Source organism: Hylobates moloch, unplaced genomic scaffold (genome assembly GCF_009828535.3).
Source record: "Hylobates moloch isolate HMO894 unplaced genomic scaffold, HMol_V3 SCAFFOLD_10, whole genome shotgun sequence".
NCBI classification, from domain to species: domain Eukaryota; kingdom Metazoa; phylum Chordata; class Mammalia; order Primates; family Hylobatidae; genus Hylobates; species Hylobates moloch.
Window position 1 is genome coordinate 69,711,352 of NW_026652285.1, and position 25,875 is coordinate 69,737,226.

Sequence of the window (25,875 nt, forward strand, 5' to 3'; positions counted from 1 at the left end):
ACCTCCTTTCCTTTCTGGCTCTTTTCCCAGCCCCTTTTCCCCAAGCTGGCTTTGATAAAGGATTTCTTTCTCTCCTGCTCCATCGGCCTGGCTGGTCCATTCTCCAGGGTCTGTCCATGACTCTTTTTCTAAGGCTTTTACTATAAAGCATCTAGAAAATGAGGCAGCTGGAAGAGGTAACAAGTATGAGAAGCGCCCAGGGTTCCCAGCCTGTCTGATGTTCCCCAGAAGTGTGTCCCAGCTGCTCCTGTCCTTGTGTCCCTTCTTGTATGGTTCTGATGTGACTCAGAGGTGAGGCAAAAAGTGTGTTTTCCAAACTTGGTTTTGTGAGATTCCATTTCTGGGTGCAGTTTCTCAGAGACGTGCTTTTATGATAAAAAAGACTGGGGGAATTCTGCTTGCAACCTATTCCTCTTGGAGACTCCATTGTATACCCACATACCAACATTTTTGAGAAGTCCTGCAGTCCAGAGTCCTAGGGAACTTCATATAACCCAAAACCCGTTTAAGCACCAAAAGCTTGTGTTTGCAGCCCCTCTAAGAGATGCTAGTTTTAAGGCAGTTCTGGACATCTCTGTGAGTTGGTTCTGGAAGACTCCAAGCCCTTCACTGGAGTCCCTCTTGGCCTCAGCACAGAGATCATGGATCCTCTCCTCATCCTGGCTTCACTTAGGAAAAGCCAAATTAGGCTGTTTTCTGAGGGCCTTCAGGAAGGTTTTTTCATCGATAACCAGAGCACTGTCAGCTGGTTGTGCTTTCTTTGGAAGTAATAGAAATGGATCAAGTGATGGGGGGCCATTTATGGTCTGAGCATTGCATTCTTGGGGCCTGGTCAAAGGAGGACGTTAGGCCAAGCTGAGCCATTCTTAGAGAAAAGGATGGCACTGGGGTTTCTGTATTTGGGAAGCAAGTCCTTCTTATCAAGCCAGCTGTCATATACTTGGATTTCTCCTGCAAATAGGCCCACACATGCACAGGCTTACACTGATAAAATGTGCTCTCTGCTTTCTGAGACAGAGACTTTTTCTGTTAGCTTAGTGAACTTTGGTTTTCATTTATTTTAGATGACTTTAATTATTTTTAATTAACAACTATTCCCAGCTTTTGGATCGATTGGTTGACTGTCCTTTCCTAGTTTTCATTTTTCTGTACTCTAGAAAATTCCATCATCATTTCACAGATGAGCCATGGGTGGGTTGGTTAGTTGGCTTGCATGGAGGTCTAAATATGTACATTGCTGTGAAGAAGGTCATATCTGTTACATAAGTTTGCCTGGGCTGCTGTAACACAGTTCCACACACAGGGTGGCTTAAATAACAGAAACTTACTGTCATACAGTGTTGGAGGCTAGAAGTCTGAGATCAAGGTGTCCACAGGGTGGTTTCCTTCTGGGGCTGCCTTCTGGTGGCTTGCTGGCAATCTTTGGCTTTCCTTGGCTTGTAGTAGCATCACCCCAATCTCTGCCTTTATCGTCACATGATATTCTCTTAGTGTGCTATATCTGTGTCCAAATTTCCCGTTTATAAGGATCCCAGGTAAAATAGATTGGATTAGGGGCCCATTCTATCCAGTAAGACCTTGTCCAAACTTAACTACTTACATCTGCAATGACCATATTTCCAGGTAAGGTCACATTCTAACTTGCAATGTGATACTAGGTTACTGAGATACTGGGGGTTAGAACTTCAACATATGAACTTTTATTTGTATTTTATTTATTTATTTACTTCTTTGAGACTGGATCTCACTCCGTCACCCAGGCTGGAATGCAGTGGCGGGAACATGGCTCACTGCAGCCTCGACCTCCTGGGCTAAAGCGATCCTCCCACCTCAGCCTTCTGAGTAGCTGGGACTATAGGCGCTGCACCACCACACCCAGCTAATTTTTGTATTTTTTGTAGAGGCGGTATCTCACTGTGTTCCCCAGGCTGGTCCCAAACTCCTGGGCTCAAGCAGTCCTCTCACCTCAGCCTCCCAAAGTGCTAAGATTACAGGCATGAGCCACCACACCCAGCCTTATATATGAGTTTTTAGGAGACACAATATAACTCATCACACTGATTCTATGCACAGTACTACATTTAGCCAAGCTGGAGGACAATAGAGCTCGAGGTCCTGCCGTCCCTCCTAGCTCAGCGGAGGCAGTGTGGTGGAGTAGAGAGCACCCTCGGACTGACGTCAGGGGTCCTGAGTCAAGCCCTAGGCCATCCCTTAGTTTTTTCACTAATAAAAATGTTTTAATTAAAAGACCCATTAGTATCCAAGAAGATCTTCAAGGTATAAAAAAGGGGGGAAATAAAGGGTGTGTGGAGAGGCTCAGATGAGTTAACAGGTCTGAAAATGTCATGGTTATGGGAAGTAGCAGAGACAGGGTCCAAACACAGGTGCTGGGTGTCATCTGTGAAATGGGAAATGAACAGTAGGCTTCTCCAGCAAGAGACAGCAGTCTGGGAAGCAGCAGAGGTGAACCCTGGTCCCCAGGGTCCTGCTGGCAAACCAATTCTTCCCTCTGAACCGGCTCCCTGTGGGGGGAAATGGGGGCTCTGGACTAGGCAATCCCCTGGCCATGCCATTGGGTGACTCCACAGAGAAGGTCTATAGCCAGCAGACCTGAGTTTAAATGTGGATCTGCTGCTTCCTAGTAGTGTTGTTTGGGTAAGTCACTTAATCTCTCTAAGTCCTTCTCTATAAAATGGGGAGAACAGTAAATACCTACCTCACAGGTTAAATGAGAAAGTCCTTGTGAAGTACTTAACACACAGCTTGATATGCAGTAGTAAAAGTTAGCTATTTCTATAAACTACTTTTTGTAAGGATTGAATGAGATGGTGTAGGTGAGGCGCCTGTATGCAGTAGGTGCTCAATTAACCACCGATACTCCCCTGCCCCTTTTAAACTCAGTTTTGGCAGAGTTTCCAACATTCATGATTCCCTCTGGGGTGTAGGGTGAAGGGTGGAGAGTTATACAGAAAAGTATTTGAACTCCTCGAAGAATAACATTGTTTTCAGGCACTCATAAGCCATTTATAATTGCCCATTTACTTGTAATTAATGTCCATGCCAATTATAACCAATTACAATTCATTAACTTACATGCTCTCAGGACTTTACCTTGCACAGTTTTATTAGAGAATTAGCCAAACTTAGTGTAGTATTCCACCATAGTAATGATTATCCTGGCGATTCATAAAATGTACCCAGGCCACTGTGTGAATGACGAGCCGAGCCTCCATTTGCTCTGAGAGAGCAAATCTGAGATGGGTCTTTTTAAGATTCTTGTCTTTCTGATAGGTATTAATCAGCAGAGAAACTCAGGAGACACAGACAAGTTCTTCCACGATGTCGTACAGACGAGAACTAGAGAAATACCGTGACCTGGATGAAGATGAAATCCTTGGAGCTCTAACAGAGGAAGAGCTCAGGACCCTGGAAAATGAGCTGGATGAGCTGGACCCTGATGTGAGTAGGTGCTAAAGGGAAGCACATTGTCACTAGCGAGGGGACCTGGGGAGGGACAGATGGATGCTTCCTACAGCCACCACTTCCTTTTTCCTTCCATGGCAATGACATTAGAATAACTTTGCCTTTGCAGATTTTTCTTTTAATGTGTTGTATTAGGGTTCTCAAGAGAAAGAGAGAACCAATAGGGTGTGTGTGTGTGTGTGTGTGTGGGTGTGTAGAGACAGAGAGAGAAGGGGAGAGAAAGATTTGTTATAAGGCGTTAGCTCACAAGGCTATAGAAACTGGCAAGATCTGCAGTTGCTAAGGTGGAGACCCAGGAAAGCCAATGGTACAGTTCGAATACAAATACAAATAACCAGCAGCATCAAAGGCCCAGGAAGAGTTGGGTCTGGGAAAAGATGTTTTAGTTTGAATCCTAAGGCAGAAAAAAGCCAATGTCCCAGCTCAAGGCAGTCAGGCAGGAGGAAATTCCCACCTACTTGGAGGAGGGTCAGCTTTTTTTCCCTACTCACGTCTTCAACTGATTGGATGCCCCCCTGCCGCCATATCAGGGGGAACAATCTGTGTTACTCAGTCTACTGATTCAAATATTAGTCTCATCCAGAAACACCCTCACAGACACACCCAGAATAATGTTTGACCAAATGTCTGAGCATCCCATGGCCAAGTCAAGTTGGCACCCAAAATTAACCATCATAGTCTACCCCTTGTCAACTTGGCACACATATACATCTCTTTAAACCATACTTAATTTCCAAATAAAGACAGTAACGATGTCATAATTTTGCCTAACGTGATACAACTATCCTGGGTACAATGGAAAACACACTATCACCTTCCCCAGAAAAGGAGGTAAAGTCCATGAGTGATGTTTATTCTTCTCCTTGCTGTCCTGTAACTTAAATATTATAATGTAAAATTAACAATACTTAAATCCTATTATACAAAGCCAATACAATCAATAACAGTAAAGTCGGTATCAAACAATCTTGTGTTACATGATAAGGGAATAAAAGAGGGAAAAAGCAAAGATATTTGCTACACACACTCACACACACAATACAAGTATTCATAAAATAAGGAGGAAGTACTCATGACAACTACAGTCTTCATTTCTATAACTACTCAGGTAGTTGTAGCTGGTATTTATAACTACCCTGTTTCATTACCCATTCTTTGTCTTTAGCAAGCACCTCAGCTGATTGTGGTTCTTTACCCGATGGGGTGACCTAAGCTTTCATTTTTGAAAGGCCTAGGCCATTAGTAGTCCTGCCTGGGTTAGTTTGTTGTAGTTTTTCTATTGACCTTAATCACAGGGCATGGTAATACTAAAAAATGCCCTAAAGGCTCTCCTGTATCCAGACATATACTTTCTTACCTCCTTTGTGCAATAGCTATCCAATTTCTCCTTGGTAGTCAGTATCTGTCACCCCAGCCAGCCCAGTAACTCCCTTCTCTGCTCATTGATTCAGAGTCATGAGGAGCCCAAAGTGGCCTGAACAAAAGTTTTGCTAGTGGGTCACTAGGAGTAATGGTGAGTGGTGCCACTCCTATTTCCAACCTTGACTCCCTGACCCATGAATGCTAGCTATGGGAGAAATGGCATCAGCAATTGCCCACTGATTCAGAGCATATACAGCCTTCTGCAGAATGTTGCCCCAGCCTGTAAGGTGTGGCCACCTAGCTGGCACTGTAACTGAGTCTTCAAAAGGCCATTACCCCATTGTATCAAGCCAGCAGCTTCAGGATGGTGGAGAACATGTGTCATGGAATGAATGAGCTGAGAAATAAAGGCCCAGAAGAATCCTTCTCATTTAACGTTTGATGTTGTATCATTGCATTTTATAGTTGGCAGATTTAGAAGTGCTTAGAATTCATCCCTGCAGTCAGGATACACAGTATCAAGAGTCAGAAGTCTCTTTGGTTGTGTATGTGGTTTAGCAAGTCACACTAGAACTGTGAGCATGGACATAGAGGGGTTTGTAGGTGGCCTCCTAGACAGGGGTCTTTATCCTACAGCTATATCCCAGGCACCCAGGTCAATGACCAGCACAGAGAAGGTAGATAATGAAAGGTACTGAACTGAGTAAATGCTCCATGTTATATATTTTAAATTAAAAATGGAATGTATCACACCCTTTGTTTAAACCAGCCATTGCTCAACTCTGGTTTAATAGTGATCCATAAAGAAAACAACACTTCAGTCTCACTCACCCACAGATGGTCACTGCTAACATCCAGGGAGCACAGTTCAGATGGAAAAATGCAGGACTAGAAGTTAGGTGTTTCGCTTCCAATCCCAGCCCTGTCTCTTCCACTCCATGTGACCTTGGACCAAGCTACCATCCTTCCTAGACCTCAAAGTCCCCAGCCATGGAATAACAGAATTGGTTGGTCATTTTCAGGGTTAAGCTAACCTGACTTATAATCTGGTCTTATACCCAGGTGTGATTAAGTGGCTTCATTCCAGATAACTCAGAATCCTTGCCTAGGGCTCTTGGGTCCCAGGCCCTATAGAATTACACATCCCTCCAACAGTGTGTCCTCCTCTTCCTGATATTTGCGACCTTCCCCTGCCTGCCACGAGAAGATGGTTTGCTGATGAGGCTGCTCAAGTTGATCAAAAGTCAGCATTGGTGGAAAGAGCCTTGCATTTCTTTCTTCCCCCGCATCATCTCTCCCCATTAGCCTGTGTTTCAGTAAAAACAAGCCATGTAGGCAAGAAAAAATCAAGCTGTAAAATTATTCTGTTCTAATTCTATCCTAGATCACTGTCACACAGAATTCCAAGAACAAACAACTTTATAAAGGGAGAACAAAAGAGGCATGTAGCCACTTCCAGTTAACTCAATAAATGTGCCTCGGTTACCTGCCAAGCACCAGGCACTGTGCTGGGCACCAACAGGGGAGCCTGGCTGGGACTCTGCCTTTCAGGAGCACAGGCTGGTGGGGACACAGGCATAATACACTGGGCTCGACATGGAGCAGATAGGAAGCTGTGCCAGGAGATTAACTCTTACTGGTGCGAGGCATCACAGAGCAGGTGATACTGGAACGGAGCCCTGGATTTTTCTAATTCCATGCCGAGTGAGGGCCTTGAGAAAGGCTGCAAGGAGAGTGTTGTGCAGGGAAGGAATTGGGGATGGGAATCTTAGTGTGGTTTCTGTGGAGGGTCAGATGCGACTAGAAACGGGGGTTGGGATAGATAATGCAGGGGAAGAGGAGGTGGCAAGGCCGACTGAAGGGTTTAGACTTTGCTCAGTGGGTTTAGGGAGCCCTTAAGGGTCAGAGACTCAGAAGGTTCATTGGTTTTGGGAGCTGATGCTGGGGACAAATGGACTGGAGGGGTGTCAGGGAGATGGGTGAGAGGTGGGAGGTGCTCCCGCAGGGGAATCTTTGCCATTCCCAGGGAGAAGTGCACCTGAGGGCCCTGCAGGCCTTTTGGGCTGTTTGAGTTGCCCTGAGCTGCTGCATGGAGATGAGGTTAGGTCAGGCTGTGGCTGCAAATAAGGCAGGTGATGACAAGAGTCAGAGCCAAGCGACAGACCTGGGAGTGGAGGGGGACAGATGGAGGAGGCCTCTCAGAACCCAGAGTGCATCCATCAGCAACTGCATTCCGTTTCATCCCCAAACTGGCAAAGAGCTCCCGCAGGTCTGCCACCCCACATATCAGAGCATCCAACCTCAGCAGCAAATACCCAGGGCCCTGCAGCTCTCACACAGCCAGCTCTCCTGCCCAGGTGATTAGCAGGGAAGGGACACTCCACTTGTGCTACTGGAAGGACAGGGCACCTGGGGCTCGGCTTGCTGAGGGTCGCAGGACCCTGGCAGGCATGGAGACTCAGATTTCAAGCAGGCTCCAGAGTGTGTGCACCTCCCGCTCTGGCAGGAGAAAAGTAATTGAGCACAGGGGCGTGGGAGCAGGCATGGGCCATCTGAGACCTGAGATTCTCACACCACTGTGGTTTCCCAGTTGGCATTTTCAAAGACCCCTTTCTCTCTCAGTTCAAAGAAAAGAGAAGAGAAACCAGAGAGAGGATAGGAGATAATGGAGGCCAGTGAGTTTCTGTCCCAGCCACACAATCGGCCCCTTCATTAAGATCAGCTCTGTTACCTGATTTGCAAGACAGTATGTGAGCTTTGAAAATGCCAAGAGGGCCTCCCTTCTTTTGGAGAGCACAAACATTCCAGTTCTAGTTTCACCCTCCGTTGGCCCATGCTCTGAAATCACAGCACAGGGAGAGGCCAAAGATATGCAGACAATGAGAGACTCCTAGCCGGCCAGCAGGTGTCCACCCCTCCCACGGCTTCAGAGCAGGAGCAGAGCCCAGAGAGGGGAAAAACTTGCTCTAGGTCACACATCCAAGCAGAACCAGATCAGAACCCTGGTCCCTTGGCACCTAGGCCACTGCCCTCTCTATTATAGTCCATATTCCTCCTGTTTTTATTTTTGTTTAATGAGTGCTTAGATGGCACTCACTATGCGTAGGTGCTGTTCTAAGGAATTTGAAAATATTAACTCATTTCACCATCATCATAATCCTAGGAGGCAGGCCCTGTTATCATCCCCATTTTACAGATGAGGAAACTGAGAGGTGAAGTAACTTGTCCAAAGTCCCACAGCTAGGCGATGGCAGAGCCACTATGTGTGGGTCTGGAGTCCACGACTTAGCCATACCACTCCAAGGCCTCATGGGAGTGTTCAGGGAGAGAGTTTAGGCTGCAGATGTGCTCTGGTCATCCCTCTTTTTTCTGGGAAAGAGCCTGAGGTGCAGAAGTCCAGGTTCCAGTCCTGGCTCTGCTCAGGACTTGGGCACGTGATTTTCCTTCTTTGGATCTCAGTTTTCCTGTCTGTAAAACGGGTGCAGTCAGCCTAGATGGCCTTGGAAGCCCCCTCCAGCTCTAAACACATATGATTTCTTTGAACCATTCCTGGCTGTCTTAGTACCTGAATTCAGCAAACACTTCAAGGGGTGACGTTTCTGGTTATGCAATTGTTAAGCCCCAGTGTCATGTGACAGAATGGAGTACGAGGACTTGGAAAGCAGCTCTGTTTGCAGCAGAGGATTCCAAACTTGTGCACATTAAAAAAAAAAAAAAAAAAAAAAGTCCCCAAAACTTTCTATCTCTCACTCTGGAAAAACTCGAGCTTATCATGAGATTGTTGCACTTGGACTCCCTCGGGAAAGGAATGCTTCATGTGCTAAAAGTATCCGCTGTTGACTGATTCCCCAGAGGATCTGCCCTTTCTCGTCTCTCTGGAGTTAAGTGGATGCTGCTCTGAAGCGGAGCCAGCCTCTCAGTTCAGATTGCCTTTGTACCAGGCAGTGGGGGCAACACAGAGAGAGGTTTTGAGAATGACAAGTCATCGTGACTTCTGCAGGAGCAGTGTACAGTTTTCATATGAGCAATAGACACTCAATACTTCCTGGGTGTGCCATGAGCAAAGCCCTACGTGGATTATCTCATTTAGTCCTCTGGGAGGGTTCGGTCATTAGCCCCATTTTAAAGATGGAGAAGCCGAGGCTTAGAGATATAAAGTAACCTGCCCAGGATGCAATCTGAGCGGTGCTGGGATTCCAACCTAGACGGTCTTGGCCTGGTAACCTGTGCTGTTAACCACCATCCCCTGGGAGCACCCCTGAGACTTGCCCAGAAGGAAACTCAGAGAGCAGATTGGGGAATTCTGTGCAAATTGTTATTTCCAACTTGATTTCTTTTGAAGTTGTTGTTATTTTCATGATAAATACTAATCTTTAAAGAAAAGAAGAATCCACCAACACAAGGAATGTAACTGTAAATATTGATTGTTAATGAGGCTTTGGGGAAAGGCAGAACATTTTTTAAACTGTCTCAGTAAAAGGCTCAAAATATTCGCAGGAGAGAAGATGGTAGAGATAATTCAACCTTATAAAGAAATTGGGTCCTAAGAGTTGATTTTAAAGTCAGCTGTCAGGAATCTGTGACACAATATAACCATAGAAACAATAATGGAAAACAACGGACCCTCTGCAGAGCCTGAATAATAATAATGATGATTTTCTACTAAGGTTTTTTTTTTTTTTTTTTTGAGACGGAGTCTCGCTCCGTCGCCCAGGCTGGAGTGCAGTGGCATGATCTCGGCTCACTGCAAGCTCTGCCTCCTGGGTCCACGCCATTCTCCTGCCTCAGCCTCCCGAGTAGCTGGGACTACAGGCTCCCGCCACCACACCTGGCTAATTTTTTTTTGTATTTTTAGTAGAGACGGGGTTTCACTGTGTTAGCCAGGATGGTCTCGATCTCCTGACCTCGTGCTCCACCCGCTTCAGCCTCCCAAAATGCTGGGATTACAGGCGTGAGCCACCGTGCCTGGCTTTTTTTTTTTTTTTCTGAGACAGAATTTCACTCTTGTTGCCCAGATTGGAGTGCAATGGTGTGATCTCGGCTCATTGCGACTTCTGCCTCCTGGATTCAGGTGATTCTCCTGCCTCAGCCTCCCAAGTAGCTGGAATTACAGCTACATCACCATGCCCGGCTAATTTTTCTATTTTTAGTAGAGATGGGGTTTCACCATGTTGGCCAGGCTGGTCTCAAACTCCTGACCTCAGGTGATCCACCTGCCTTGGCCTCCCAAAGTGCTGGGATTACAGATGTGATCCACTGCACCTGGCCTCTGCTAAGGTGTTCTTACATGCCAGGTGCTATGCTAAGCATTTTATGGGCATCATTTCATAAAATATTTACAAGGATCTTACAAGACTGATCCTCATAGGATGAGGTTTAATGTCATTCTGTAGATAAAGAAATAGGCTCCCAGAATCACACAGCTATTAAGTGATAGAATTCAGACAGACCCTGCCTTCCTTAGTCCATAATGTGTCAAGAGTTCTGAGAACAGGCTGGGTGCAGTGGCTTATGCCTGTAATCTCAGCACTTTTTGGGGCCAAGACAGGCGGATCACTTGAGGTCAGGAGTTCAAAACCAGCCTGGCCAACATAGAGAAACCCTGTCTCTACTTAAAATACAAAAATTAGCTAGGCATGGTGGCATGCAACTGTAACCCCAGCTACTTGGGAGGCTGAGACAGGAGAATTGTTTGGACCTGGGAGGTGGAGGTTGCAGTGAGCCAAGATCACACCACTGCACTCCAGCCTGGGTGACAGAGCAAGACTCCATCTCAAAAAAAGAGTTCTGAGAACAAAGGGCCATGAATTGCAGGACGAAATATGGAAAACAGAATTGGAGAATCCCAGAGCTCCAAGGACACTTAGAAATCATCTAACAGTACCCCACCCCAGGCATCTACATATGCGATACCGGTAGAGAAAGCCTGATTTTGGAGTCTGTCCTGGACACATTTGGTGTTTTATGTATTTCATCAAATCCTCATATCCATCCTGTGAGGTGTCATTATTACCATTTCACTGATGAGACATCCAAGCATCAACAAAACCCTGAAGTGGAAAGAGGGGAAAGGACTCGTTCAAGGTCACACAGCAAGTCAGCGGCAGAGCCAAGGCGCCCACCTGGTACTTCCTGTCACTCCACATGGCTTCCCATCAGTCGATCATAAAACCCTCCCTACTTATGCCCCAAATCATATCCTTTAAGGCAAAGACACTCTTGGCCATCCAAGAAGCAGCCAAGTTTGGTCCACAGGGCCGTGATTCTCCTTTGTAACACAAACCGGCAGAATCGCAAGCCCAGGACAGAAGTAAACAGTTGAAATGGAAAGAAATAAATCTCTCCTCTAAAAATAGGCACACATCCTTAGAAACACTGCCGGCTGTGCACAGAGCCGAGGACGGGCCTGGTGGGGTGAGGGCAAGTCAGGCCAGGCGTCTGTGTGTCCCCACCCTACTCTCTGCCCTCTGGACCCATGACCACCTCTCCCAACCCCTCCTCTGGCCGGGGAACCTCCTCGACCTGGACCCCCTCACTTCCTCACATTTTTCAAGGCTTGACCTTTCCTCCCCTCCCTCGGGGAGCCTTTTAGACTCTTTCACCTTCACACCCCTAGCACAACACCTGCTCCACCCTGGCGACACTGAGCTGTTTCCTTTTTGATTTTGACATGTTGAATAGGAAACATTTTAAACACATAGGAGAGCACAGTATATACCTATTTTCTCATCATCTGAATTTAGCAAATGTTAAAATTTTGCCTTATTTGGTTCTGATCATTCTTAAAAAAAAAGAAATCACTACAGATAAAATTTAAACCCTGCCTTTCTGTCTCCCTTTCTATTCATCATCTCTGCCACTCTACTGAGCGCTTTCTATTGGGAGGCAGCAAACCAAGTATCCACAACGTCATGTAAGTGACCTACATGAAGGAAGGAAGATGGGTTAGTTTTCTTGAGCCATGTGGTCATCTTGGCTTATCTATTACTTTCTCACTTTTTAAAGGTATGTGTATGTAAGAAAATTTTCACTTACCGTGTACATTTTCAGAACTAAAAGCAACAGCAAAGCCAGTGCTATGTAGTAACTGACCTTGGCCTCTGTGTTAGAGACAAAAGGGAGTGGTGGGGACTGAGGCAAATGGGAGTTTGTCTAAAGGGCCCACCATTTTCAGCTCCACTAATTGTTGCCAGTATGAGAGTGCAGACCTGGTATTGCCACGTCACCTAATGTTTCCAGAGATGTTGGAAATCTGGGTTTTTAAAAAATGTGTAAGCTCCTTATTTTAAAATGCTGACAGCTCATTTAAATGCACAGACCAAACAAACCCAACCGAGTGTTAGCATTTAATTGGCCTGTAGGCCTCTCAGTTTGCAGCTCTGGTTCTACCTCCTATGGCAGGTGTTTGTTTTAGCATAAAAAATAGACACATACACAAATATATACATGTATGATTAGTTGAAAAGCACCTAGCCCGGTGCCTGGCACATGGTGGTCCTTAATAGATGTGAGCCTGAGTATATGATTTGTCCACTAGAATCTAAGTTTTTTGAGACGGGAACCATATTATATGGCCACAGATACAGTGCAGCCAGGTATAGTTGTGCAAGTTGCCAGGAGACACTGTTCACATAGACTAGAGAGTGAATAATGTCCTTGGCTTAGTGCGGTGCACAACCTGCACAACCAGATGTGACTGCCCTGACAGACCACCTCCATAATGCAGTGTCTGTTCAGTTGAATGAAAGTGAATGATCATACCCAGTGATGGTAAAACTGACTAGCAAGAAGCTGCTTCCATATGGAGTTCAAACCTTTATTCTGAGGTTTCAAGATAAAAGGGCTCTGGACCCTCATTTTACAGATGAGGGATTCAAAACCAGAGAGCACCAGTGCCCTGTCTGTGGCCTCACAGCCCTGGGCTGAGGACCCAGGTTATCAGGTAGGGCACAGCTTCGCTACAAGTAACAGAGACTCAGAATAATGTGATTTGTGCAGTGTTTTATCCATCCGTCAAGTAAAAGTCCACAGGTAGGCAATCTAGGGCTGGGATGGAGCTCAGCTCCCCAGACTTCTCAGAGTCCTAGACTTTGTCCAACTCATCTTTCTGCCATTCCTAAGGTGTAGCCATAATAGCCACATTCCAGGCATCCAAATAGAGAAAAAGGGGCAGGGAACGGGGAGGGATAAAAGAAAGGAGAAAAGCCATGATTCAAGTCCCTTTTAAGGAAAGTTACCAGAAATTGCCACTGGACAATTCTCATATCATTGCCTGGAACTTAATTATATGACTCAACCTAGCTGCAAGGGAGCCTGCGAAGTGTAGCCTTTTATCTGAGCAGCCAAGAGCTCAACTAAAAAGTGGAGGCTTTCTTTTATTGCTAAAGAAGGGGAAGCTTGAATCAGGGACGATTTGGAGTCTGTCACTGTGGGTTCACTAGTGTGATGGCCTGATGTTCTGCTCTGCTGAAAGCCCTGAGACGGATTGAGAGGAGTTGGCAGGAATTTAACCAAATCCAGGCCCTCAAAGTAAACATTATAAAGGTCTCACTCTCTAGCTTGGCATTTCGCAAAACCCACAACAGTGAACCTTGGTCTCATCCTAGACACTCCCCAACTCTGACACCTTTCATAATATGTCCCTCTCCCCAAAACCCACTTGGGGATAGCAGCTGGGTGGAAAAGCCAATGGCTTGGGACAGCAGGTACGACGTGGGCCTGAAGGGAGTCCAAGTCATACCATCCTGTTCCCAGCTGGAGCATCAGTGTTGTGTGACTGGACAACTCAGACCACATTCTCTTAGCACTCATGGCTTGGTGCTGGGGATTCAGAGAAAACTAAGATATATCCCAGCTGGCCCTTGAGGGGCACCCAGTATCCTTGGCGAGAGAAATACAGCATAGATATGCTCCACAGAGTAAGATGAGCATTATACAAGAACTGGCAAGATGCCTAGGGGAGTTTGGAGCAAGATTCACCAGATCAGTTTGGAGAACGCTGCAAAGGCTGAACAGGGTGCCCAAGGGAAGACTTTGAAAGATGAATGCAGGGGAGCTGGAGTGATGGAATTCCAGGTGGAAGGCACAGCCTTGAGCAAAGGCATGGCAGTGGGAGAGTGCAGGGCGTGGCTGTGGAATGTGGATCAGCCTGGATTGGCTAGAACATGGGCTACTTGATGAAGGGAAGAGGCTCAGGAGGCTGGAGAGGTGGGAGTAGGTTGGAGTCAAATCACGAAAAGCTCTTCATGCCTGGCTGATGAATTGGTCAAGAATCCGTACGTAGGTCAGGGAAGTTGGTGAGTATCTCTGAGTATGCTGGGGAGTGATGTGGTCAGGTGTACATGTCGGTGGAATCTAAGGAGCAGAGGTGGAGAGGCCTGAAGCAGGAAACGAGGCAGGAGGCTACTCTGGTGGTCCCGGCAAGAGTCACAAGGGCCGGAACGAGGGTGATGCCCATGGAAGGAGACATTTCGGAACACTGCAGCCTCAGACCCTAATGCCTGCCCCAGCAGGCCGTTCCACCCTCATCTGCTGGGCCTCTGCTGCACTGTGCTTTCTCTCTCCCTGCAATGCCCCTCCACTCCCTCTCTTCACCAAGCTAGCTCCTCCCTGGTCTCTCAGACTCAGTTCAGGACCACCTCCTCCAGGAAGCCCAGGGCTGAGGAAGGTGACCACACCACTGAGATGTGTATCTCCCCTGTGGCTGTGAGCCCCTGTGGGCTGGGATTGCACCGTCATTGTCTCAGGATACCCAGTCCCCAGCACAACAGGAACATAGAATATTTTCCCTGTGCATGAGGCAGGAAAGGAGGATTTGGGGAAAGCCAGGGAGGGAAGGTTTGTCCCCACCTTGTACTGTGAATACCAGAGAGAGACTGTGCTGCTATGACAAATAGGTACCACCACAAGCAGTTACTGAGTTTGGGCTACAGGAGTGCCTTTGGACGTCAGCACTAATGCCCTATAAAGTTGACTGGGGAAATGGCAGCTATTGCGTTTCACCAGCCCTGCATCAAGGTCAGGGCAGCTGAGCCGAAGGCCTAGCACTTTGTGGAGAGAAAGCAAAGAGGGGGAGGAAGAGTCCCAGAGTGTGTGTGTTAGGGCAGAGGCTGTGTCTGGAGGAGGTGGGGCTCTTAGAGGTTTGGATCCTGCTGGTCCCTTTGTAACGTCAAGACGCTGTGACTGGGGCAAGAGTTGGCTCACCCCGCTGCCCCTGCCACACCCTCAGGCTAAAGTATGTGAGAAGAGTGCTCCACTGCATCGTTTCCAGTGGGATCTGGAAGCTGCTGGCCAGTAATGCAGAGGCAGAACTCTGTATATTGGGAGGGGACCATAAGTGCCTAAGTTTTTCATAAGGAGAAACAGACTTGGCAGATAACTGGAAAATAAAATCCTCAAGTCCAGTTAAAAACTTTTGTTTTCCAGTCAAATCCCTTGTAAAAGGCAACTAGGGGAGTTGCTGGCCTGTGAAAGATTTGGCCTGGCCTGGCCTGATGTGGAGGCGGGTGGGTGTCTAGGGCACACTTAGGTTAAATTGTTTGAAATGGGAAGAGGGAAGAGGAGTCAGCTGGAAGTTCGAAAAGTGAGGCCACTTTGGTTTCACTCCTACCCTGGGACAATTACTCAATGGCCCTGGGCCTCGGTTTCTCCATGTGTAAACTGAGACTCATTTGATAAGCAGGGGAGTGGACAGCCGGCTTTCTAACACTTGGGGAGGTGACCTGGCTCTCACGTGCGGCCACATCTGGTTTCCAGGATCTGTTCCCAGAGGACGGCAGTCAGGTGGGATGGAAAATTTTCTGTGGGATGGAAGTCAAGAGTCCTGGGCTCTCGGTCCAGCATATGACTTCAGGCGAGGCCCCTCCCTTCCCCGGCCCTCGGCTTCTTCCAGTCCCTGATAAAGAGGTTGTACCACCTGTCCTGTCCCCTTCCAAGAAGCTGTGTGCAATTCAGTCACAGAATAGGAACCTGGGACCACCAGAGCCCAGACCCAGGCATCATGTTTTGCATTCCCTCGTTCTTAGATATAGCTGATGTATTTGGGAAAAGTGATAAAAATTCCTTGTTTTTTGTCACTGTGAGGAACCAGGTTAGGGGTTTTGCATGGTTTTATGCATGGTGAGCCACCAGTCTGAAGATAGTTATAAAGATCCTTGACCATGCTAGTATATATACATGCTAATTATATACAGTGTCATTTTTATGTAAGCTCAACCTTCCCAGCTGTGAGGCTAACAAGCTATGTGACTTTGGGTCAGTGACTTCAGTTTTCTATGCCTCAGTTTCTCCACTGGAAAATGAAAAATATCATTGGTCTAGAGGATCTTTTAGGGCTTTATATTTCCGAGCTGCCAGGAGTCTATGATCCTTTTAATGCATTGTGTGTGTGTGCATATCTGCACGTGTGCACATGTGTGCACATGCGTGATCATGTGTGTGCCTGTGTGTGCGTGTATATGTACGTGTGTGCATGTGTGTTGCCTATGTGTACGCATCTGAACCAGCCCACAAGCTTCTAGCCAGGATGGCTTCTCACGTAGCCCTATCTATAGCAACGATAACTGTGCAGATACTTGATATTTAGCTTTACTGGCACCTGTTTGCAGGGTGTTAGAGCTCCTAACGGCACAGTTAAGGATCTGTCCAAGTTTCCATTGTCCTTTGAACAACTGGACTCCAGAGTGTGGGTGTGAAAATTAGACTGCGATGTTAGCCTGCCAAGCTGCACATCCGAGTTATAATTCTACAACATTTAAGGGGGGGTCACCATTTTAAAAATCAGGAGTTGGGAACTGCATACAGGAAAGGTTGCCAATTTCCACCTCTATAGTCATTTTCAAGAACAAATTAAACTTTGTATTTTCAAAATTTTAAAAATTCTAAATTTAAAACCTATGTGTACACCTCTTGCTTTCTCTAGCCCAACACCTGATATGGGCAGGACACACAGTAAATATCTGAGAAATAAATGAATGAATATTTTGGCTTTCTTACATGGAATTTTAGTTTGCGAGGAACCTTAGATCAGATGTGGCATAATGGCAGTTTATGAGCTGAGTGTGCCTTGCAGATATGTTTTATTTGGCCTGAACATTGTTATTAAAATATTTGGACTATGTGTCAATATTTTAAAATCAGGAGATTTCACACAAAACTGAGCAGATCTAATAACATCCACATTCCCACATGTCAGCAGTTCACTGGAGCTGGGTAGTGTGGAGGCACGAACGCTCCAGTATGCCCTAGTCCCCACCACTCCCAGGTAACTCACAGCTATTATACAATTTTAGCCTAAGATCAGAGATAATCTAGAATTTCCTCCTCCTTAAAACCTGCACTAAATTTCCTGTCAGGTAATGATAAAAAGATCATCCAGGTATTAGTCACTGCCCTCCTCAGATGAGCAAATTTCCAATTGTTAAATAAGGACATGAAGATTTCCTCGGATTTCTATATACAAATCTCACAACCTGTCTTTGGGGTAAGGATGTTTGTATGACACGTGCATGTGACTTTCAGTGCCTCTAATGAATTGATGGCTGCTTTGGTGGGGTCAGATTGATGCTTCCCTTTGAACTAACTACAAAAAAAAAAGCACTTGCCCAGCAAATTTATCCTGTGAACATTTTAAGATTGAGATTTAAATTCCTTATAGGTTAAATGAGTTCAATTTCCCACAGGCACCATGAAAGTATACCTTTAAATATAATGTATAGGCTTGTTACAGATTCTTCTTTGCTATTCAGTAAAGTACACCTTCTCCTCCCTTACCATGTGTTTAGTGAATAACTATGTGTAATTAAGATTTTTCTCTAGGCCAGGCGCGGTGGCTCATGCCTGTAATCCCAGCAGTGTGGGAGGCCAACGTGGGTGGATCACGAGGTCAGGAGTTTGAGCCCAGCCTGGCCAACACGGGGAAACCCCATCTCTACTAAAAATACAAAAAAAAAAAAGAAATTAGCCGGGCATGGTGTCATGCACCTGTAATCCCAGCTACTCAGGAGGCTGAGGCAGGAGAATAACTTGAACCTGGGAAGTGGAGGTTGCAGTGAGCTGAGATAGCACCACTGCACTCCAGCCCGGCCAGCAGAGCCAGACTCCATCTCAAAAACAAAACAAAACAGACAAACAAACAAACAAAACAGATCAACAAAGAAAAACTTTAATTTTACTCTACTTTCTCCATTCGCCTCTCATCTCCCTGGTTACTCCAATTTTTTAAATTTCTCTTTGTGGGGTCATAGCCCTACATGTTAACACACTGCCTGGATACATAGCATTCATTTAGCAGATGTTTATTGAATGAATAAGAAATAAGATAATGAGAGGTGCTTTTCTATTCATGCGTGATCACCAAATAGTCTCCTGGCCAGAGCCAACAACAGAATGATTGTGGGAGCTCTTTTCCTCACCTATTGAGTAGCCCGGGTCTGAGAGTCAGTATTAGGTTCTAATAATCATGAGAGCTCTATGGCGATATTTTCAGGTTCAGTTAACTTCTCCACAACTAATTTACATAATAAGATAAATCACATTGTAAAACAGGCACCATTTGAAATTTGGCCAGCTCTAGCCTGGCCAGTCTCAGCATCACTGTGAACCACTGGCACATGAAGAGCCTTCTGTCCTCAGCATTCCATGACCATTTGGTGCAGTTACTGCATTAGCCACTTTTATCATTTTCCCATAGATGACATATGCCATTTAAAACATAACAGCTTTTTTGAGATACAATTCACATAGCATACAATCATCCACTTAAAGTGCACTATTCAGGCCAGGCGCGGTGGCTCACGCCTGTAATCCCAGCACTTTGGGAGGCCGAGGCGGGCGGATCACAAGGTCAGAAGATCGAGATCATCCTGGCTAACACTGTGAAACCCCGTCTCTACTAAAAATACAAAAAATTAGCTGGGCGTGGTGGCAGGCGCCTGTAGTCCCAGCTACTCAGTAGGCTGAAGCAGGAAAATGGCATGAACCCGGGGGGGCGGGGTGGGGGCAGGGATGCGGAGCTTGCAGTGAGCCAAGATCACGCCACTGCACTCCATCCTGGGTGACAGAGCGAGACTCCATCTCAAAAAAAAAAAAGAAAAAAAGAAAAGAAAAATGCGCCATTCATTGGCTTGTTCTTTTAGCATATTCACAGAGTCGTGTAACCACCATGATCAATTTTAGAACATTTTCATCACCTCAAAAAGAAACCTCATGCCCATTAGCTGTCACTGTCCATCTCCCTTCAACCTTCCCAACTGTATTAGCCTGTTCAGGCTGCTCTAACAAAATGCCACAGACTAGGTGGCTTAAACAACAGAAACTTATTTTTGCACAATTCCGGAGGCTTAGAAGTCCCAGATCAGGGTCTTGAGGGGTCAGTTTCTGGTAGAGGCTTTCTTGCTGGCTTACAGACAGCAACTTCTCTCTGTGTGTGCTCATGGTGACTGGTTGCGGAAGGACGTGTTGCAGCAGCTGTCTGGTATCTCTTCTTATAGGGACACCAATCCTATCAGATCAGGGTTCCACCCTTATGACCTCATTTGACTTTAATTATCTCCTTACAGGCCCTGTCTCCAATTATAGTCACTCTGGGGGTGAGGGCTTCAACATATGAATTGGAGGCACACATTCCAGTCCATAACACCAGCCCTAGGCAACCACTAATCTACTTTCTGTCTCTACAGATTTGACTGTTCTGTACGTTTCATATATTGTATGGAATTGTATAATACATGGCCTTTTGTATCTGGCTTCTTATACTTAGTATGATGTTTTCAAGGGTCATTCATGTTGTAATACTACATTTTTTTTCACAGCTGAATAATATTCAGTCGTATGGATATACCACATTTGGTTTATCCATTCATTAGCTGGTGAACCTTAGACGAAACATTAAACATTGTTTTGTACTTTTGTTATTATGAATAATGCTGTTATAAACATTCATGTACAAGCATTTGGGTGGACATACATCTGCTGCATCATATGGTAACTTTATGTTTAACTTTTTGAGAAATTGCACAACTATTTTCCGAAAGGGTTGTATCATTTTACATTCCTACCAGCAGTGTATGAGAGTTCTAGTTTCTCTATATTCTCATCAATACTTGTTATTATCTGTGTTTTTTTATTATTGCCATCCTGCTGGCTGTGAAATGGTATCTCATTCTAGATTTGATTTGCATTTCCCTAATGGATAATAACATTGAGCATTTTTTCATGAGCTTTTTGGCCATTTTTATATAATCTTTGGAAAAATGTCTATCCAGATCACTTGCCCATTTTAAAAACTTTATTTATTTTTATTTTTATTTTTTTGAGATGGAGCTCTGTCACCCAGGCTGGAGTGCATTGGCACAATCTCAGCTCACTGCAATCTCCGCCTCCTAAGTTCAAATGATCCTCCCGCCTTAGCCTCATGTGTAGCTGGGACTACAGATGTGCGCCACCATGCCCGGCTAGTTTTTGTATTTTTAGTAGAGACGGTGTTTCGCCATGTTGGCCAGGCTGGTCTCGAACTCCTGACCTCGGGTGATCTGCCTGCTTCAGCCTCCCAAAAGTGCTGAGATTACAGGCATGGGCCACTGTGCCCAGCCACTTGACCGTTTTTATTTTTTATTTTTAATTTTAATTTATTTTTTTGAGACAGTCTCACTCTGTTGATCAGGCTGGAGTCTAGCGGCACGATCTCAGCTCACTACAACCTCTGCCTCCTGAGTTCAAACAAATTTCATGTCTCAGCCTCCTGAGTGGCTGGAATTGCAGGCATGCACCACTACGCCCAGCTAATTTTTGTATTTTTAGTGGAGACAGGGTTTCACCATGTTGGCCAGGCTGGTCTCGAACTCCTGACCTCAGGTGACCCACCCGCCTGGGCCTCCCAAAGTGCTGGGATTACAGGTGTGAGTCACCACCCCTGGCCCATTTTTAAATTGGGTTGTCATATATTATTGAGTTGTAAGAGATTTTTATGTATTCCAGATATGAAACTCTTATGAGATACATGATTTACAAATATTTCCTCCCAATCTGTGGTTTGTCTTCTCACTAGTGTCCTTCATAGCACAAATGTTTTTAATTTTAATGAAGTCCAAGTCATCTACTTTTTTATTTTGTTGCTTATTGCTTTGATATCTTATCTAAGAAACCATTGCCTAATCCAGAATCAGAAGGATTTATGCCTATGTTTTCTTCCAAATGTTTTATAGTTTAGTTCTTATATCTAGGTCTTTGATTCACTTTGAGTTAATTTTTATATATAATGGGAGATCACATGCTGTTTTTGAAAATGAGTTAAAGTGATAAACAATCAGGAGTTTAAAAATATGCAGCTATCTTTGGTTTTACTGACAATCATGTGATATTTTGTTAAACATACCATTTAATAGAAAGAAAACAAACTTCAACCTCTAATGAGGCTGATATTCTCAATATTTACTTTAAAAATGTGATAAGCTTAGAGTTATTAGAAAAGGCTTTTGACATTTTTGTTTTTGCAAATCAACTGCTTTCAATAAAGACTTGAATAAATGAAGCCGTATTTTTATGTTATGTAAATAATATTTTTGAAATACATTAAAAACATCTTTATTATATAACATGTTATAATTATATGGCTTTTTGTTTAATGCAGTGGCTCTCAATTAGGGGCAATTTTGCCCCTCAAAGGAAATGTCGTGGCTGGGCACAGAGGCTCACGCCTATAATTTCAGCACTTTGGGAGGCCGAGGCCGGTGGATCACCTGAGGTCAGGAGTTCAAGACCAGCCTGACCAACATGGTGAAACCCTACCTCTACTAAAAATACAAAAATTAGCTGGGCATGGTGGTAGGCATCTGTAGTCCCAGCTACTCCGGAGGCTGAGACAGAATTGCTTGAACCCGGGAGGCAGAGGTTGCAGTGAGCCGAGATCACGCCACTGCACTCCAGCCTGGGCAACAGAGTGAGACTCCATCTCAAAAAAAAAAGAAAAAAAAATAAAAGAAATGTGGCAATGTTTGGAGACATTTTTGGTTGTCACAACTAAATGCTACTACAGTGCTACTAGTATCTAGGAGATAGAGAGAGAAAGGCTGCTAAACAATCTCCAGTGGGTAGAGCGGCCTCCATGACAAGGAAGTGTCCAGCCCAGAATGTCAGTTGTGCTGAGGTTGAGAAACTCTGCTTTAACTAAATCCGTGGCCTCTACCAGATAGATTCGAAAAGAGATGAGAGTTTGCAAACCCTTCTCCCCTCAGTTACAACCCCTGAATTTCTTCTATCGCAATACTTAGCCTTTCTGGGGCCAGAACATGCCCCAGCATCTTACTGCCATTAAAACCCTTTATGGTAATGAAAATCTGTAGGCCTTCCCTGTGGGGATCCTTAAGAAGCATGAGCACTTGCTTTCAGTGCTTAATTCATTTTATAATTATGTGTTTTAGTTTTTTGAATTTATATTTGGATTATACATTCCCTGTTAAACATACATATTTGGGTAACCAATCTCCTATTAACATATATTTTACCTGATTATATAACAATAGAAGGGATCATAAGTAACAATTTTTGACCATTTACTATGTTAGGCACAGTGCTGAGCACACTTTCTGCATTATCTAGTTTAATTTTCTCAACCACTCTATGAGAGAGCAACTCTCATTATTCACATTACAGCCATGGAAACTGAGGCACAATGAGATTTAGGGGACTTGCCCAAGATTGTGTAGTTGGATCATTATTACTCCAAGTCAGGGCTTAAGCCTGATGTAGGGTCAACTGTGAAGTGCAGGCATGTCACAAAGACTTTGGATTATTCATTATGGGTAGTCACACATTGACGTTTGCAGGTCAGTGAGGTATTGTCTCACTCTCTTGCATCACCGTAAGCTCCCTGCTGTGGAAGAGAAGGCGTGGGCACACACAGCTAGCTACAGGAAGTCCCATCAAACCTGGGACATGCCCACAGAAGCATGGCTCACCCGGGAGCATCACCCCTCCTGCCTATCATGGTGGACAATATCTGAGAACTGCTGCTTAAGGAAAACTGGGATGTGTGGAGCATCACTTATGTCCCTGGTACCCCCCACCCCAAAGTCAGTCAGGCCTTATTTTCTGCCTACTGTCCTCTCATAAAAAGCTCCAACTCCCAGTGTCTCTTTTGATCTGTGGCCTAAATCTGTCTGCAAGTACACCAGCACCACCTGCCAAGCCCATTATCTGTCTGTCCCGGCTCTGTGCTGGGTGGGCCCTGCTCACTTACAGCCCTCCCAGAGGCAAGATCACACCCCGGTCTCCTGAACTTACAGCCACGACTCTTACTGAAACAGCACTGTGGTGTTATGCATAGTACACCTTTTAAAAAATGATGCATTAGTTAGGCCGGACGTGGTGGTTCACGCCTGTAATCCCAGGGCTTAGGAAGGCCGAGGCAGGTGGATCATGAGGTCAGGAGTTCAAGACCAGCCTAGCCAATATGGTGAAGCCCCGTCTTTACTAAAAATACAAAAATTAGCCAGGTGTGGTGGCATGTGCCTGTAGTCCCAGCTACTCGGGAGGCTGAGGCAGAAGAATTGCTTCAACCCAGGAGGCGGAGGTTGCATTGAGCTGAGATCACGCCACTGCACTCCAGCCTGGGTGACAGAGAAAGACTTTGTCTCAAAAAAAAAAAAAGTAAAAAAAAATAAAAAAGATTCCTTAAACAATAGTATTCCCTCCCAAGCTGTATCCCTCTATGTGCCAGTCATACAGTGATCTTCATATGCCTGATAACATTCCCCTCACAGAGGCGGCTTTCAGAAAAGGATATGGAGTTTGTGAGAGTGACTGAAGATATGCATTTTGATAGTACAAAGATTGGAAGTGGGGCTGGGAACGGTAATCCCAGCACTTTGGGAGGCTGAGGCAGGCAGATCACTTGAGGTCGGGAGTTTGAGATCAGCCTGGCCAATATGGTGAAACCCCGTCTCTACTAAAAATACAAAAAATTAGCCAGGCGTGGTGTCGGGCACCTGTAATCCCAGCCACTCAGGAGGCTGAGGCAGGAGAATCACTTGAACCTGGGAGGCAGAGGTTGCAGTGAGCCGAGATCGCGCCACGGCACTCCAGCCTGGGCGCAACAGAGCGAGAGTCCATCTCAAAAAAAAAAAAAAAAAAAAAAAAGGTTGGAGGTGGAATGACTCTTCAATTTAGTCAGTTTGAGGGTGCATATCTTTTGGGTGATGTTCTACCCATACCAGCCACCCATGTATTCCCCTAGCTCTGCAAATGCAGGGAACAGGGAGCACACAACAATTAGAAATGAAGATCATCCTCCTCCAGTAAATCTGAAGACGGACCCTGGTTTTTGTTCCAGATCTGTCCCGAAATTCCTTGGGCAAATCTTTCCTTGCTCCATGCCTCAGCTTCCCCTAATGGGAGAGTGTATGCACTAGATGATCTCTAAGCATCCTTGCAGCTATAAACTTCTTTGACTCCCTAAGGTACCGGGGGTTGAGTTAAAGTGAAGCCCATGAGGGTAACTCCAATCCCCCCTAATAGGAATCTGCTTTAGCAGTAAGCCCACACCTAGAAGCCTGCTTATGTTTGAAGAAGAGAAGGGAACAATTGGTTGATGTTATGTTTCTTGAGATATCCATCTCCAGGGGTGACATTCAAAATATTTAACCACCAGTGTGTTGTGGGCACAGACCCGTCAGGAGGTTAGAAGGCAGCGGGTAGGGCCAGCAGGGGCTGTGGCCAGAGAGCATGCCCCGTCCTTCTCTTAGCTCTGCAGGGCACTGCTCAACTCGCTGCTTTCCTGGGCCTTTCTCCAGCTTTTTTTTTTTTTTGGTCTGCCTCTTCCTGCCTGATTCTCCATCCAGGGCCCCAGCTTAACCCCCTTTTGGCTCCTTCTCTCTCCAGCCACTTGATACTCAACTCAACTCCTGTAAATATCTTTATGCATCCAAACAACATCTCAATCATATTCATCACTCAACAGATGCTCTTTCAGTGCCCTCTGTGCTCAGGCTGCAGTCGGCTGCCTTGACCCCTCACCTCCTCTCCTTCAAAAATGTTAGAGGCAGGGATGCACTGGAGGATTGAGAGACCTGAGTCCTAGCCTCTCTCTGCCGCTTGTCTGCCTTTGACCTTGGGCAAGTCCCTCCCCGTCCTGGAGTTTCAGATTCCTTACATGTAAAACGAGGGACACCATGGATTCTATGAGCTCTGAGGTCCCTTCTATTCAATGATGAGTTTCTGGAGAAGTGCAAGTCTTCAGCAGCTGACCACTCTCTCTCTCTCTCTCTCTCTTTCTCTCTCTCCTGCCCCCCACAACCTCCACTGTAGAATGCACTGCTGCCTGCAGGCCTGAGGCAGAAGGATCAGACCACCAAGGCGCCCACGGGCCCCTTTAAAAGAGAGGAGCTCTTGGATCACTTGGAAAAGCAAGCAAAGGAGTTTAAGGACCGAGAAGATCTGGTCCCCTACACAGGGGAAAAACGAGGTACTGAACAATGTTGCTGTTATAATATGCCACTCCCCATGCACCACTGAGTGCCGACTGTATGCCAGGCCCTGTGTTGGGCCAAATGTGACTGGGCCTCCTTGTCCTCATCCCTGCCTGGCCAAAACACCCAAACCCAACTTCAAAAGCATCTATGGATGATGTAGATTTCATGAAGTTTTGGGGGTAGACTGAGGAAAGACTCCTATCCACTCAAATCAGCAAAACTTTTCCCTAAACCTTCTTTCACTAGGATGTCCTGATTATTTTTTTATGCAAACCTAAACAGTTTTGAGAGTAAAAGAAGAAACTGTTAATAGTGACATCAGGACTTTGGGAGACCGAGGCAGGCAGACCACCTGAGGTCAGGAGTTCAAGACCAGCCTGGCCAACATGGCGAAACCTTGTCTCTACTAAAAATACAAAAATTAGCCGAGCATGGTGGCACGAGCCTGTAGTCCCAGCTACTCAGGAGGCTGAGGCAGGAGAATCGCGTGAACCCAGGAGGTAGAGGTTGCAGTGAGCCAAGATCGCACCACTGCACTCCAGCCTGGGTGACAGAGTGAGACTCC

The 25,875-nt window shown here is 45.7% G+C and overlaps 1 protein-coding gene across 1 annotated transcript in view; it reads left to right on the forward strand.

Annotated features, from left to right (window-relative positions):
- TMOD1 (tropomodulin 1) overlaps positions 1 to 25,875 on the forward strand; it is a 91,835-nt gene that overhangs the window by 18,465 nt on the left and 47,495 nt on the right. Inside the window, exons 2-3 of the mRNA XM_032164641.2 lie at positions 3,292 to 3,459; positions 25,147 to 25,303. Of these exons, the coding sequence (XP_032020532.1) occupies positions 3,340 to 3,459; positions 25,147 to 25,303 (277 nt within the window). The 5' untranslated portion in view covers positions 3,292 to 3,339. The remainder of the gene's footprint in view (positions 1 to 3,291; positions 3,460 to 25,146; positions 25,304 to 25,875) is intronic.